This window comes from Scomber scombrus, chromosome 13, assembly GCF_963691925.1.
Source record: "Scomber scombrus chromosome 13, fScoSco1.1, whole genome shotgun sequence".
Classification (NCBI taxonomy): Eukaryota; Metazoa; Chordata; class Actinopteri; order Scombriformes; family Scombridae; genus Scomber; species Scomber scombrus.
In genome coordinates this window covers 11060960-11078276 of record NC_084982.1, presented here as the reverse complement: position 1 = coordinate 11078276, position 17317 = coordinate 11060960, and the positions used below count along the sequence as shown (strand labels likewise).

Genomic DNA, 17317 nt, shown 5'->3' with positions numbered 1-17317 from the left:
AATGTTATCGTCCGGCACAATGGTTTAAGGAGAGCTACAATCACCCTTCAAAGCCAAAAAAAAAAGTGTAATTAGAGAAGGTAAACTCCTAAGGCCATTACACCCATACATTCCCAGAACAATAGTGTATAATCATGGCGCCCTTTTGGTACTACGATGCTCCTGATTATCAGGCATAGCTGGTTTTGGGAGTTTTGTTATGTTACACTCACACTCCAAAACTGACGAAGCGGTACTTCAGAGCAGTCACATAGTGTTGACATACATCCCTGATCACCACTAAATGTAGCTGAGAGATGAAGTGAGGAGACTCTATTAAAATCATCACTTACCTGCAGTCATAGCTGTCTTGAAGTGCCACTTTAAGATTAACATGGTTAATGAAAAATATGGATTTAGCAATTTAAGCGGCAGTATATGCATCCTAAAACCTGGTGGCTATACCAAGAGGTGTAGGTTGTGGACAATGAACTACTTTGACTGCTTTGCTTTCGTCTCATTGATGCTGTCCACACACTAGGGTAGGCAGTGTACACAGGAGAGAGCAAACTGTGTTGACAAGATTAATGATGGAGCACTGTGCACTAAACGAAACACTTACAGTACACTAGGTTTGTGAGTGTGTGTGTGAGCGATGTGAGGAAGAGGAGTGAGTGAAGCACATATTTCTGAGGTGTAGCGGGTATGGGACACAGAGAGAGATGATGAGGAATAATCTGAGGGAATTAGGGGTGCAGGAATTTGGAGCATGGTTGAGAGAACACAGGTCAGGGTACTGGTAGCTCTCTCTCTCTCTCTCTCTCTCTCTATATATATATATATATATATATATATATATATATATATATATATATATATATATGTACACACATACATACACACAATAAGATGAATAAGCAGGGATAGAGTGCTATGGTGGCTGACATGGATAGGAATTTTATGGTAGGGAAGGACTAAGTGTTGTAAAATATGCAGGATAAAATGTAGTTTAGGGTGTGTGTGTGTGTGTGTGTGTGTGTGTGTGTGTGTGTGTGTGTTTGTGAGTGAGTGTGTGTGTGAGAGAGAGAGATAGAGAGAGAATGAAGGGATATTTGTTACAATAGGTTGTCTATTGTCTGATCCACACTCAGAAGGTGGCGGTAATGCAACAATAAGCTGTACACTCACCGCCGTAATACAAGAAGAAGAGGAAGAAGAAGAAACCGATGCTGGCCAATCAGACGCCGCTAAAGCGAGACACCGCCAAGATCAGATTGTGAGACGCGCTGCAGCAGCGAGGCTAGCAGAGAGTGGATAGAAAAGGCTAACACACAACTTGCTAACTTGTGAAGTGCACCGGTAAGCGGTATTTATCCAGTCGTGGTTCGCTTATCTCTGCAGCCGCAACACAGTTATTGACGATGCACATGAGTTTTTGCGAATTACTGTGTTTAACGGAGGTCTTGAAATATATTTAACTGGTCAATATACACAACGCTAACCACGGTAAAACAGCAGCTAGGTTAACTACGGCAGTGTTGTTGGTGACAGCTGTGGCTTTAGCTTGTCCGCTAGCTACGAGCTAACGTGACGCCACTTGGCTAACAAAGCGCCGGTGGTCCAGTCTTTTCAACCGTAAACGCGAGTAGCCCGCTGCTAAAATAACTAGTACGCATTGCTAAACTAGCAGTGCTAACACCAGTTTTACTAGTCGTCACTGTGCACTCTGTTATGTTTACTTTAGCTTCAGACAAGTCGTTAACTTACCTCTGTGATTAGTCTAACTCGACGGTTATCGGCTTGATATGAATGTAAAGGTACGTGTTCTAGAACGTAACACACCAACAGTGGTGTTCTGGAACGCCATAAAAACAAACGTACATCATGTTCAAATGTAAACAAAACACACTTGAAACGTAGCAATAAAATAGCTTAATTAACTCAGTCATTAGTCCTAGGAGTTTATTTTAAGAAGTATTTGACAACAAGGTCAATAAACACTTAAACAACTAGTCTAATCTCAGAAGTTGTGGCGAATTGTTTGGGGCTGTGGATCTTAAATATATTACTGCCCTTACGGTATTAATGAAATTATTCACTTGTTACTATTTTATTACTGGCTTTACGTGTGTTTAATGAGTCAGTCATTATTTGTTATTGAATGGAAAATGAGCACTTTACACACAGCATCCATACCAACAGGCAAACCCTTCCTATACTTCACTGTAAACCGCCTATAGACACAAACTGAAAGGAAAACAAACTCACAAGGTCCTTACTCAACCGCAGTGAAATATTTAGCGCTGAAATTAGGTACAGAATAGTTGAAAAGTAGTTCGACATTGGTTAGTTTGTTTCCTGTTTGGTATGGATTTAGACCTCCTCTTCCTCCATTCTCAAATGCCAACAACAACAGCCGTCGAAGAAACAGGATAGTGCACTCGTAAGTGCACATAATCTCTACATTAACTTCTTCCATCGTGCGAAATGCACACACGTCTCTCAAATGTTAACCCTCAGTCAACTTTGGCTGGAAATTTGCAAAAGGGAACCAATAATGGCTTACATTTTCTATTGAATCCTTTGCAAAACGTGCATTAGCGAACTAGCTTGCTAACGATCAGCAAGCCTCAATCTAAGTGTTGGTGCTAACAGTTAGCTAGCTGCAGCCAACAAAAGATTGTTCATTGCTATCGTCGCTTGAAATGGATGTTGTAACTGTTGCGTGCAGTTTGTATGTATGTAACCATACGGTGCTATTACTTGTGACACATTTATAGTTTTGCGTGGGTTTGATAAAGTTAGCATGTTTGCGTGACCTGTAGCAGAAGTTCGACAATGCCTCTCCTCCGGACATGCTCGGTACCTGAAGTAGGCCTTAACGTAGTAAAAGTTGTGTGCACCAAGGGATGGGTTAATATGTTTTTCTGCATCCACAGTGCATTCAGAGACGCCCCTCAAAGGCTCACAAGAAAGAGATTGATCGTCCAAAATAAATTTTGCGTCAGTTTTGACTTGTAAGAAGAGTACACAGCAAGTCAAGCTAACGTTTGTGATGCAGCTTTGTACAGTGTGCTGGCCATCAGTTCAGATGGGCCTCACTTAAGACATAAGTTTAGACCAAATTCAAACTAGAAACAGAGTTAAATATACTTAAGCTCAGGAAATAATTTGAAAAAAAAAGATTTTAGCATCCAACTTAATGTGCTGCTGTCAATATTTAATAATTTGCCATCTCTCTGTGTTCAAGGGTTTGAATAGTGACAAGTAGAAGAACATTTTCTTTTTTAAACTGAAGCTCAACTCCCCCGGTCCTTTGGGATCATGGCTAAAGATGTAAGTAACCATATCGATGATTTTAACTGGAAAATAATAGTTTATTTTGTGTGCCACCTTGTTGGCACTGTAGCTGACATTTAGATGAGGGCATATTTGTTAAGTTGCCAATATGTGTTTTAGATCTTCCTTACAGCCTCATGTTTTTTACTTGTGTACTTTTTTTGTTTAAGTGACCTCACTTAATGTATATTATGTTATGATGTTGTTCTTGTTCTTAATAGGCTGGTCTGCTTGAAACTAATGGAGAGCTGAAGGTTTTCATCGATCAGAATCTGAGCCCCAGTAAAGGTAAGTTATTAGTAAATGCCTTTTTATAGTGCATAGTATTTTGTTGATATTGCATGCAGGTTACTTTAATTGATAGCCAGTTACGCAGAATAATGTTTGTGCAGGTGTAGACTTGTGTGCATGAAGGTGGACAATAGGGGGCAATGGAGATTCAATCAAGAGCTCTACTCATTAATGGTCTCATGTCTTCTATTAGGTGTCCTGTCTTTGGTTACTGTCCAGCCAACAGCTGCCCCTGTGGCCAAACAGCTACTACCCAAAACCCTTGGGCCATCCAATGTGAACGTTGCTGCACACATGCATGTGCCACACATGGTGAGTGATGGTCCACTCAACTACCACATTGTATCTTATATTGTCTGACATCTGTGCTTTCTCTACCACATTTGTTTGTGAGTTTAGAACCTCTCAAATATAAAACATCAGCTCTCTTAATTGTCAGTGACCTGCAGATGCATTTGTGTATAGATTTGCTTGCTGGGTTTCTCTGTGTCTTACTGTTGTGTAAGCCCCTCCATTATCATTGTGAGGTGACCGGGTGGAGGGTAGGTGGAGGCAGTTGATCCTAAGCTTATCAACTCTACAGTCAGCAGGATTACATCCATCATCCCATTATATACATGGAATGTATACATAATGGGAATCAGCTTAGATATCACCTTAGTGAAGGAATTGATAATGTATCTCCTAAATATATCACATTATGACTATGGGTGCAAATTTGAATCTATTCATTCACTGCATTAATGACCAATAACTTATTATTCAATAAAACATTCTGACATATAATACACACAATACCTTCATGAAAACTTTATTTAAACAATTGTCTTTGGCTATTTTTGCAGCACAATTAAAATATGTTAGGTGTTATTTGTGATATTAATAAAAATTAAAAGCAAATTAGTTGAATCATAAATTAAATGAAATCATTTTCACACAACTATTCAACAAACGGTCAAACAAATTCAAGGGACTCAATCATCCTACCTTGTGTATCAATAATTCAGGCTTTAGATTACAACGGCAAGTTGGGCATAGAAGAGAACAATCTATTTGTCTGACTTGGACTTCAGGAAGACACGAGGTAGATGCACTCAAGTGCACATCAACAGTTTTTGGAGCGGAGAGGGTCAAAAGCACAAATTCTTTGGTGTGCACATCCCCAATGACCGCTCCTTATCACTAAACATCACCAGTCAAAGCTGGAAAAGAGCTCAGCGGTGGATGACTAAAGCCTCTGTCCTTAGTTTCCATCTCGATGTCACCTATTTTTTAAAGTAAAACATGTATTATTTTTTTTAGAAAAAATAAACCTACATAATTTTGTAATGTCGATAGTCTCACAAGATGAGTGCCAGTGCAGAATATTATATTATTTCTCCCCATTTGCTTTGTCTTTTAAAGGTAATTGGAACACCTCAGAGGCCTACGGTATCCAACACCATATTGGTAAACAGTCCACATACACCCAGTTCCCAGTTCCTCACTCAGAGTCAACCATCTGATGCCTCTCCTTGGTCATCAGGGTAAGTCCTAACTTTAAAAGCTTGGAATGTTATTGTGGAGTGTTTGTTGCATGAGTCACATTAGATGTAATGTCATATAAAGCAAGTAATGGATTAGTATTGATGACTTATTATACCATTGTAATTGATGTGAAAAGTGAGTTATGTAGACGGGGTCTGCACTGTTTGCAGAAAACGTGGTAAGAAAGGGGAAAAGAATGGGAAAGGCTTGAGGCATTTCTCCATGAAAGTGTGTGAGAAAGTGCAGAAGAAAGGAGTAACCACCTACAATGAAGTGGCAGATGAACTGGTCGCAGAATTCAGCTCTACAGACAACCACATGTCACCCAATGACTCGGTGAGTGCTGCAGCCGCATGACATTTTCTCAGAATGATGCAAAACCTAAACACCCAACAGAAATGTTTGGAAAAGGGGCATATATAGTGCTAGATTTTACAGTTGTCTTTCAATAACCTATTAGTTTTTGGTAATATTTTAAATGTAAAATTTTAGCACGTGTATGACCAGAAGAACATTCGGCGGCGTGTGTACGATGCACTTAATGTGCTCATGGCCATGAACATAATCTCTAAAGAGAAGAAAGAGATCAAGTGGATTGGCCTGCCCACCAACTCAGCACAGGAGTGCCAAAATCTAGAGGTACAAACAGTGAAAATTGTTAACACATTTGTTTGCATTACCTTTGTTATCACTCTTAATCATTGTTCCATTATACCAATTGTAGGTGGAGAGACAACGGCGATTGGAGAGGATTAAGCAGAAACAGTCACAGCTTCAGGAACTCATACTACAGGTGGGAATGAATTGAGTGTTTATGTTTTAGGGGGGTTACAGCGCAACGGAGGAGTCTACACGTTTAGCCTCCCCAGATATGTTGTAAGTTTTGCTTCATTTGACATGTGCTGCCTCCAGGGAGTGACCGTGCATACATACCAAGAGCAGTTTGTTGGTCTTTATCATAGTGAGTCAAAGAATGTAAACATCATTACTTTGACTACTGACGACTGCATAATAGTCCTTTAGTGAGACATGGTGACCTTCCTATTGCAATCCATATCACAAAGATTACAGAGTAATTCAAACTATATTAATTGTGCAATGCAGTAGGATTATGTACAACACATTATTTTATTGTTATGCTGGTGCTACATCATCCAATCCCAATTCTACCTTCAACTATAAACCAGTTTCCTACACTGGAGTCATCTGTAGTGGTACCGCAGTAACACCTGACACAGAAGCATACATCCAGCTTAAGCGTTACTAATGCATGTTGCAGAGTATGTAGCTGAAATAATTTTGCTATATTGAGTGTGCTGACAATCCAAAATGAATATTTCTGTACCTCCTATCAAAGTTTACATCTTTCCTTTGGTTTTGTCTTTACAGCAAATAGCTTTTAAGAACCTGGTTCAGCGGAACAGACAGACAGAGCAGCAGGCAAACAGACCTCCGCCTCCCAACTCCATCATCCACCTTCCCTTCATTATTGTCAACACCAGCAAGAAAACTGTCATCGACTGCAGCATTTCCAATGACAAGTATATGATTCTGCTAGCCTTCAGTTTTCAGCACTGTAAACAAAAAGTTGTGAATCTACTGTCAAGAAATTTGCTGGTCCTAAATTAAGCGATAAAGAATGCTGTCATGGGCACTTGTGAAAGTTGTTGTAGGGTACAATAATCAAAGTGAATTAAATTTGGTTAGAATAATGGATTATTTGCTGGTATAATTTTCCAGTCCTTAGCGATTAACCTAGAAGTAATTTGGAAGTCAAGTTAGGTTGAAGTTTGAACAGGTTAAAGATAGAGATGCATATTTTTGAAAAGATGCTGTTTGGAATCTAAATTTAATGCCCAGAATGTGTCACCTTATGAACAGGATAAAAATATATACATTTTGATGCAAATTTAGCCTATGTTGTTAATGAAGATTTAAAATGTATATTTCAAAACATTGGGGAAAAACTCAAAGTGGCAGCAAGTTTGCTATTATTATTATTGGATGCCTTTTCATTGTATGAGCTCATAAAAATGCATTAAAACCAGGGTCAGTCAAGTGAGAGCATATGTAAACTGTCATAGGGTAATATGCAACAAAAACATACACTTCAGCTCCTCAGTCAATTTTGCTGAACATGAATAATTGCAGTAAGAAATGAAAGCATAAACATTCAGTTTCAGTCAATGCACTACAATGATTAGTGAGAACTTAAGGATTCAGTTGTTGCCTTTTTAAAACTTTTGCTTGATAATTTAAAAAGATGCTGTTGTAAATGCCTACTTGTAAGTATTTGAGTGGTTTCAGAATAACTCAAAGTTTAAAGTAGTTAATTTTCTTCTCAGTCAGCTGATGATGGATCACATTCATCAAAGTATATTGAATTCAACATGTAATTTTGGGTCAAATACAATTATTTTTACATTCTCTTTATGACATGTCCTCAGTATTTCACATCTCTCGCTGTCAATACTCAAAAACAAATGTGGAAACAGTCCTCCAGTGTAAGCACTGATTATGCTTACAGGAGGGTTGTGAGATTATAACAGTCTTAAGTGCTTCTCCTTAAAACATAATGAATGTATTGACCGCTTTAGACAGAATCCAGCATTTGTATCTTAAGTATTTTCAAAACCGCTTGTACCACTTAAACGTGAGATTGGGAAATTCAGGTTTTGTTTTATGCGATTATTCACGCTATATTTCCTATTCTTTGTCATTCGCAGGTTCGAGTATTTGTTCAATTTTGACAGCATGTTTGAGATCCACGATGACATCGAGGTTCTGAAACGTATGGGCATGGCTTGTGGTTTGGAGGTGGGAAAGTGTTCTCCAGAGGATCTGAAGGTAGCACGTAGCCTGGTGCCCAAAGCCCTGGAGCCTTACGTTATAGGTGAGTGTTGCAGCCCTTAGTTTACCTAAAGCTCATATTCAGTCATATTACATAAATGTCAGTCTGTCGGCAAGGCAGCCACTGTTAATCTACTGTTGATTTAAACCAGATACTCCCTGGTTCTGCTTCAAATAAAGTGCCTTTCATTGGCCAATCACTGGAAGCTTTTATTGTAGAGCAGCTACAGGAAGTTTAGCCACAGTACCTGGAAAAACAGGATATCTTTTTTTTTTTTTTTTTTTACAGCTAAGGAGTTATGAAGATTGTAGGAACTGTGGTTAGGTCAGGAACTGCAAGTGAAAGATGTTTGTCACATTGAATCAATATTCTACCTGTCCAAGGTAAACAACACCTGTTACTCTTTGTGTGGTGGCCGTCTCTTGTACAGCGCTGTGGCGGGCATCTCAACTGCATAAAAAAATAGCAAAATGGTTTCTGGCACTCACTCAGTCTGCTTATGTCTTGTAATTCAAAGCAAACAAGTGTTCTGAACTGATACATCAAAATTACAGGTTTTCAAGAGACTAACTGGAAACGTAGAATTTTCTAATGTCTCTGTGCATTTTTGTCTTTGTTTTTTAGTTAAAGGTGCTATATGTAAGAATAGCCCTGGTCCTTCCTGTCTCGTAATACCATTTTGTACTTCAAAGGATGATACTGAGTCACAGTAGCATCCAGTCTGCCCTCAGTCTGATATGAGAATGAAGAAGTAGCATTACATGAAGCAACTGGCAGCATTATAGGGCTAAAAGCAGTTGTAATGGAGGACTAGTATTGCTCATGTGATTACCCGGTGGGCACGACGGTCTTTTTCTTTGGAACATGAGCGAATCAGTTAATACAGCATTGCAGGATCTCAGGCAGTACAGGAATGACCAGGGACCTGAAAAATTCAGGATTGAAAATTCAAAGAATTGAACTTCATGCAAATAAAGTTACTCCACAGTACAGTCATTTACCTAAACAATGATACATATTTTGCATCTTAACAGTACATTTTATTGTTTAAAATGACATTTTAATAATTATATATTACTAAAAATTAAAAAACAAGAAAAGTTACTCACTAGCTTCACACACCCACAGTTATGAGCTATACGTGCAACAGGTGATGCTGCATGATTTGTTAAAGGTGATGTGACTACAGAAGAAAAGAGTAAATGAAAAAGAGTAATACATTCAGGAATCACCAACTGTATTTTATTATGGTAATGTAATCTTTCTTTCTAGAGATGGCAAAGGGTCCCATAAGTAACGTCTATATCACTGGAGGATCCTCTGCTAATGGAGCACGTTACCCCGCAAGCAGGTGAGAAGCCTTTCCTTCTATCTATCATTAGCTTGTCCAACACAACTTCTTAACTAAATGATAAACTTCACCCCTCTTCTTCTGTAGTGATGGTTGCACCGATGGCACCATGGCCTCCAGCTCAAATGACTCTCACTATAGTGGGTCTCGCGTGGAGACTCCAGTGTCTTACATGGGGGATGAGGATGACGAGGATGAGTATGACGAGAACGACGATGAAGATTAGCCTGTCTACGCCTCGCCACTCCAACAAGCACAGTCCTTCAAACCACCTTCACCGTGGGAATTTAGTCCCCCTTTTGTGTGTGCTACTTCAACCTTTTCCCCGTTTCCCATGCCTGTATTTCTGTCTGGCTTTTCTCAGGGGTGTAGATGAATTTTGAGAGAACTGGGGTGTATGTTCCCCCCAGTTTTTTTTCTGCTCCTGAATCACGTGCACCTGCACCGCAGCTCTGGGGGAGGTGTCGTCCAAGGGAACTGTAGTCTGTGGCCTGACCTCAAAGCTGAAGTCTTTGTATGTCTAATTCACTTTTCAATAAGCCATCCCACTAAAGAAAAAAAACTCTATAAAACCTACTGCTGTTGGAGAATGTATAATGTACTTGTTTGAATACTTATTCTTATTATTTTGCAATTACATATGACAGACATGACGATGATGATCAAATGTTCCAAGATGGCCAAAGTGTCTGCTTGAACATGCTGTGTTTGTACACCACCGTGAATTCTGAATGGCCTAATACAGTTGCCATGGCATCTTAGGATGGGGCTCCATCACATGTGTTGATACTTTTTTGTTGTGTGTTCTGGGCAATAATTTGAAATAGTTTATCCCTCATTATGTTGGGCTGGCTTCCTTCTGTTCTGTAGGCAGCTGCTTTTCTGATCTTGTTTGCTAGTTTTTTTTTTTTTTTTGTATTCTGGAGTTGAGGAATTCTCGATCACCACCCTGTAATGCCTTGGTAGTGTTTACAAAAAAAACCCTGGCACCAGCAAGGTAAAGACTTTCATAACCCAGGCTCCTGATAGGTAAATAAGCTTTGTTAATTACGTATATGACTCCTATTGACGATTGTAGCTTATAGTATCCTTTAGAGGCCAGTGGTAAAGATACTAGACCTTCCAAAATTATTGATGTAACAAATGTGTGGTTGTATAGGTCTTTGTGTACTCCCTTCAAAGATCTCCCTTTTAAAACTGAGCAACACATGTACTGACTCTTCCAAATACCTTTTCTGTAATCTAATATAAGTTTTCAAATTAAATATAGATTGTTTTAAAAGTTTGGATCTATAGTTTATGTGAGTTTGTTGCTGAAACAAGAGTGTCTATCAAACACAATGAATAATTCACATATTTCAAACTAGAGAAGCTGGCAGACCCAAATTAGACGTTGGATCTTTATTTTTCAGGTCAAGCACCCAACGTCAGGCTTTTTCTAAAACTTAACAGCTGCAACTATTTTTATTATTTATCTGGTTGGTTCATCGATTAATCATTTTGTCATCATTTTTGAAAATAGTGAAAGATGCCCATCAAATGTTGCAGTCGAAAATCTAAAGATTTAGAGTTTTAGTATCATGTTGCAGAAAAGCTTCAAATTCAAGAAGCCCCAGTTGGCAACTTTAAGTGCTTTTGCCTTAAAAAAAATGACTTAAATTATTTGATAATCAAAATAGTTAATTAAATGTCTTGTTTAATTGGCTACTCATTTTATGATTGCAGCTCTTGCTGTGTGCCTCAGTCCGTTGACTGGTGGAGTATTTGTTTTTAAAGGGATTCTCTAAAAATGTTGCTTCACTTCCAAAAGATTTGGAGTCTTGAAGAGCAGCTGAGGTGGAGACATCCTGACTTTTGGTTAGTATGGGTTAAAACTTTTAAGACACTTGATCCAACATTTCCAACTATGCAAAAAATTCATAATTTTTAAGAGACTTATTGCTTTTTCATGAACATTGGACCAATTGCAGAATAAGCATCTTAACAGAGAGGCATAATGAGTTTGAGTGTGGGACAAGGGGAAATAATTAGACCTTCCTTGATGTATGTGCCCACATCTTTCAAACTTACGTTATACGTTATAAATGTGTATTCTCTGTTCTCAAACTAATTTTCTTGACTTGATGAACAACTATAGAAAATATTTTACAACTGTATTTACAGGCCCAGTGACTACTATTACTACTACTATGACAAGGAAACCACTTAAAATGGGCAGAGTGCCCCTTTAAGAGGCCCAACTGATATGAGTCTGTGGGTCCAGATTGGTTCCTAAACTTGAGGGTGAGGTGAGTTATGGGAGGTGGCTGCGCATCAGGAAAGCCAGAGAAAAACTAGATGCTTCTAAGAAACTCAAGAAGACTTGAGAAGAGGAAAACCAGGAGGTGAGGGAAATAAATGTTTTTAACTGTCACTATTTATTTATGATCTCCTTCACTCACCATGCCTCTGGGCCTCACATTATGCTGTGGTAGTTTTATGCTTTATCATTTCATTTTAATATTGTCATGGATTTTCAAGGGTACTTCCTGACATTGAAACTCGGGTTGTTTATCAGGTGTGCCCAAATGTTTTTGACATGGAGAGCCGGTAAGGACCAAAATAACATGCGTTGCAGGCACTGGGCTCTAATTATCAGGACGTTTTTCCAGTGTCTGACATTATTGTGGCCTTTACTAGAAAGTAAATCATATGGCAGCATAACATATTAGTGTATGTCAGATAGCCTCTTTTTTTTCTAAAAAGATACTTAGCATATTTTAACAACTGCCACTAGACAGAGTAGCTAAAACAGGGCTTTAATATGCGTTATGTAAATATAAACACGTCTGTTGTATCCTAATTGAATCAGTCTCTCCCAGTTAATCACAAACAACACAGCTTTTCCAAACTGTTACTTATCTTTTAATGTTCAGTAATTGTGATTTACAAGTTTATTGACTGGTGAGACCCCGGCTGCATACATTGCCTGTGTTGTTCTGTTCTAGTATGTGCTCACACACTTGTCTGGGGCATTAGGGTGTTAATGGATTACTGAAAGGTGTTGAGTCAGGTGTGTGTGTGTGAGAGAGAGGAGGCGGGGGCGTTCGGTGCACCCGTGTGAATGAGGGTGTTACGGTGCTCAAAGTGTGCTCTGACACCAGCCTCAAGACCTCATTTCTCTCTCATGCTCCCTCTGTCACCACTCTGTGATCTGTTACCCTCTCTGTCTCGTGGTCTCCCATCCTTTCTTCTCCCTTCAGTAGTTTGCAGCTTTTATCCTCTCACTCTGTTCTCTCTTTGCGATGTGTCCCCTCTGCATTGCCTAACAGTCATTTGCCCTCAACATGGATATCGGAGGACTGACCACTGTGGTAGCAAATTCTGCATACATCAATGCTCGTGGAAGCATTGATGGCTCTAATGCAGCAGCTCGGGATAAGAAGTACCATTCTCGCCTCAAACTGCCTCACATCACTGTGTGCGAGGACCTGAAGGATACCCTGGATTTGACCTTTGACACAATCTGTGTTGAGCAGCCGATCGGCAAACGCCTCTTTAGGGAGTTCCTGAATGCAAATAAAGAGTATGTCCCAGCTTCCCGTTTGTGGAAAGACATCGAGAGCTATGACATGGCAGAGGATTCTGATAGGGTAAACAAGGCCTCAAAGATTGTCCAGCGTTATATGGACTCCTCTGCCAAACACTACTGCCCATTCCTTCCTGAGGACATCATAGCCAAAGTGACGGAAAACCAGGAGGCTGCAGGGGATGACTTGTTCGCTGCAGCTTTTACCACAGTACTGAACTATCTACAAGAGGCCCCCTACACTTTCTTCCTGGAGAGCATGTACTTGAAGAGGTACCTACAGTGGAAGTGGCTTGAGATGCAGCCCATGGATGATGACTGGTTCCTAGACTTCCGTGTGCTCGGGAAAGGTGGGTTTGGGGAGGTGTCGGCCTGTCAGATGAAAGCCACTGGGAAACTTTATGCCTGTAAGAAACTCAACAAGAAGAGGCTGAAGAAGAGGAAAGGCTTTGAGGTGAGAGAATAACTGTCAAAATGAAATGCAGACTACTTTTTTCAGTGTCTATCATGATTTCAGTAAATAGTGTTTTATTTCAGGGGAATTGTTTCGATGATCAGAAATGCTTTTCTTTGAAACTTTGATTTTGACTTTGAGTTCAATATTGTTGCATTTCCTTTAATAGGATTGCAGGGAAACACAATCTTTTAACTATGATTCATGCAGTGCTTTGATCAATAAAGGTGTTTTTGCTGGTTTTATGTTCCAGAGAAAGTGCCCTGTAGTGAACAGGTGCTAATCATATTTGTCCCTGCCTCTGTCTCGTTTGGCTTTAGCTTGCAGTATTAAACACTGAGACAGGGATAGAGTGATTACTGGGAGCTTTAGTGAAAAGCTCTTCTGAATGGAACTCCTTGGCACAGTTGCATCTTGCCCTTGACTTGTCTGAGGTCATCTTTTAAAAAAATACTTTCACCTGTTTTCTAACACACTGCATATTTTTCTTCACCTACATGCAGCAAAAGTCCTCATAGTTTCACTTGTTTTTTTTTTCTTTCTTCAAAGCATTATTTTTCAGAATGGTCTTAATTTTGTCCTGTAGGGGGCGATGGTGGAGAAGAGGATTCTTGCGAAGGTTCACAGTCGCTTCATTGTGTCATTGGCGTACGCTTTCCAGACAAAAGACGAGCTTTGTCTGGTCATGACCATCATGAATGGAGGAGATCTCAAGTAACTTCACATTCTGAAAAATTCTTGTGTCTCAAAGCACAAACATGAACAGATGCACTCATTGAGGGATGTATTGTAGCACATGCTCCCCATGCACAATTTACTCTATTGTTACTTTATTTACACAAGTAATTGGCAGACACAACTTCCTTTTCTGAAATATTTTGTCAACATCTACACTGTAGACAGAAAGAGTGCCTTCAACCCAAAAAAACTGATGTAAAAAGGATGTTGTAATTTCAACCAAAGTCACCTGTGATACCAATGGGAGATTTATTTGACAATCACCCAAATGTGTTATGATTCATCCCCTAATTTCAGTGGGATTGCAATGGGATGGATCATATATAATGTAATTAGCAAAACTGGCTTTTAGAAACATTTAAATTGTTATTCTCAACAACCATTGTCACACAGTTGTTTGCATTGAGGGCTAAAAAGTGAATTAAGATCATAAGATAAAGGTCTGTATGACTCATTCAAGAGCATTTATCACAATCAGACTACAGATTAACAAGAATACTTTATCCTTTAAATCATATTGGTCTACCCAAAAATCTCTATTTCTTAATAATCTGATTGTAATGTGTGCATGTTATTTTGCTCATATTCACAGCTAATACCATTACTCTAGTAACCAAAATGAGTGTGCAAGATTTACATGTATAATATTTTACATGTATGCAGATCACATTAATGGTAAAAGAAAGTTCTGAGTTTGTGACATGAAGCAATTAATACATGACACATCTGTTCTCTCTTCCCTAAAGGTACCATATCTACCTGGTGGATGAGAACAACCCAGGCTTTCTTGAGCCAAGAGCCTGTTTTTACGTCGCTCAGATCATCCAAGGCCTGGAGCATCTTCACCAGAAAAGAATCATCTACAGAGATCTCAAACCAGAAAATGTGCTGTTAGATAATGACGGTAAAACTCATTAGTCACCGCTGCAAAATAAATCCTTTGTGTACATGTAAACAAGACTATGTCAAAACCTAGTGTATGGCTGGACTGTGTATGAAATGCTAGAAGGCTTCTCATTTTAATCAATGGATATAGCACTGAGATGGATCTATCTGCAGTCTTGCACACTACATGACACAGACACTTTACTACATCACACAACTCCCTGATATTCTAACCACCAACCCTGCTCCTGGAGAGCTATTGCCTGTATGTTTTGGGTATCTCCCCACTCTAACACACCTGGTGTGATGAAATGATCAACTCATTATCAAACAGCTGAATTTGGTCAACAGCTTGATAATGAGTTAATAATTCCATCTCACTCCCCATGCCTAAATCCAATCAGCCCAACCAATGTAAGATGGTGGCTCTGTGAAGTGGGTGTGTCATGTAGAAGTTCTGCAGATGGACCTACGTGGTGGTGTTGTTTTTTTCCCCCTCACCTGCATTTTTATGAATACCCGCCCTTACTCTGTCTCTGATTGGCTCTGACTCTGATATTTTTACCCTAACCATCTCACTCCTCATGGTTCAACCCAACCAATGAAGGCAACGAGTACTAGTCAACCAGAGGCAGAGTAGGATAGGTCATTGTGGAATGCGGTTGGCAAAAAAAACATAAGACCACCTGACTGAGGCAAGTTACCGTGTAGCTTCATGAAGTTACACTGGTGTAGTTTCATCAGTCACTCAGTCAGTAACTCAATCACTCAATCACTCAGTCACTCAGTCAGGGACAGATGTTCATGTTTATAGGTGCATGCTGTCAGTCAAAAATAGCTGATTAAGATGTCTTCATGTCATTGACCAGGAAATGTTCGTATATCTGACCTGGGTCTTGCTGTGGAGCTAAAAGAAGGCAAAACGTTGACCAAAGGCTATGCTGGAACACCTGGTGTGTCTCATCTGTATCTACCTAGTAGTGAATAAGCAATTTCATATTTAATTCACTGTTTCACATCACTAAATCAGAACTTTCTTTTACCATTGTTTCACTTTGGTTCTTGCAGGGTACATGCCTCCTGAGATGCTGAAAGGGGAGAAGTATGACATGTCAGTTGACTACTTTACTCTGGGGGTGACATTGTATGAGTTCATGGCTGCTAAGAACCCTTTCAGAGAGAGGGGGGAGAAGGTTAGTTGTATTTAATCGATGTCTCCTATTTACCCAGTGCACAAGTGGCTAACTTTGTGAAATAAACACAAAGATGTTTGTCTTCTGGTCAGGTTGACCGTGAGGAAATGAAAGAGCGCATGCTGACACGGGTGGCGACCTATGAAGACAATTTCAGTGAGCATGCAAAGTCCCTCTGTGATGGGCTGCTAGCTAAAGAGGTTGACAAGAGGATGGGTTTTAAGAATGGGACCTGTGATGAGCTCAGAGCGCACCCCTTTTTCAATGACATCAACTGGAGGAAACTGAATGCAGGTACAATCTCTTTACTATTCTTTCTTATCCTGTCCAGGGTTGTGTATCGCATCTATACATTTAAATATGTACTGCCATAATTTAGTGCTTTGTCTTTGATTCATTCCAACCCTGAAAATTGCTTCAATCCTCCAACGCTTTGATGTGATTTCTAATTTCTGCATCTCACCTCTCCAGGTATCCTACCTCCTCCTTTTGTACCTGACCCTAAAGTGGTGTATGCTAAAAGTCTGGATGATGTCGGGGCTTTTTCCTCTGTGAAGGGAGTGGCCATAGACGATCCAGACAAGACCTTTTTCGATGAGTTTGCCTCAGGCAACATTGCAATCCCCTGGCAAGAGGAGATGATCGACATGGGCATTTATGGAGAGCTTAATATTTGGGGTCCCGATGGTACCCTCCCTAACGACCTTCGCAGGGAGTCCATACTAGAGGTGCCGCCGCCAAAGTCATCAACCTGCTGCATATCGTAGAGTCATTGAGACACCTTGAAAACAAATCAACCACACAGTGTACAGACTCTCGGTTCTTAAGAACATGCAGCATGAAGACACAAATACTCAGGACAGACAGACAGTCTCTTCTGAACTTTCTGATTGCAGAATTACAACAGTTTGAGACTCTAAACATTTCTTGGTGGGCACAGAAAAACAACAAGGATGGTGGATATTTGACCTTGAATGGACTTAAGCATAGATGTACTGTAGGTGTTAAAAACACATTTCTTCTTCTTATATTTTATGCTCTAAAATCACTATCCCTTCCTCACACTGTCTTCATCTTTTCCTTTGTCCTGCTTCCCTCTCTCTTGGTATGTACATGTGCTGAATTATTGTCAGGCTTTTTG

At 39.7% G+C, this 17317-nt stretch overlaps 2 protein-coding genes across 3 annotated transcripts; both read left to right on the top strand.

Moving 5' to 3' along the window:
• The first annotated feature begins 1065 nt into the window (after positions 1-1065).
• Positions 1066-10677, top strand: tfdp1a (transcription factor Dp-1, a). Of its 2 annotated transcripts, none has more exons than XM_062432010.1 (12): positions 1066-1338; positions 3230-3315; positions 3540-3606; positions 3803-3921; positions 5014-5135; positions 5307-5472; positions 5629-5775; positions 5861-5929; positions 6526-6677; positions 7863-8029; positions 9260-9338; positions 9426-10677. In XM_062432010.1, the coding sequence occupies exons 2-12, from the start codon at positions 3304-3306 to the stop codon at positions 9562-9564; spliced, it is 1239 nt and encodes a 412-aa protein (XP_062287994.1). In that variant the 5' UTR covers positions 1066-1338; positions 3230-3303; the 3' UTR covers positions 9565-10677. The 2 variants fall into 2 exon arrangements, with proteins under 2 accessions (XP_062287994.1, XP_062287992.1); XM_062432008.1 differs by lacking the exon at positions 1066-1338 and adding an exon at positions 2387-2422.
• Positions 10678-12664: 1987 nt separating this feature from the next.
• Positions 12665-16943, top strand: LOC133992863 (rhodopsin kinase GRK1-like). Its single transcript, XM_062431637.1, has 7 exons — positions 12665-13360; positions 13947-14074; positions 14845-15002; positions 15853-15936; positions 16052-16176; positions 16269-16470; positions 16648-16943. Exons 1-7 carry the CDS (start codon positions 12665-12667, stop codon positions 16941-16943), a joined length of 1689 nt encoding a protein of 562 aa, XP_062287621.1.
• Positions 16944-17317: the final 374 nt, after the last annotated feature.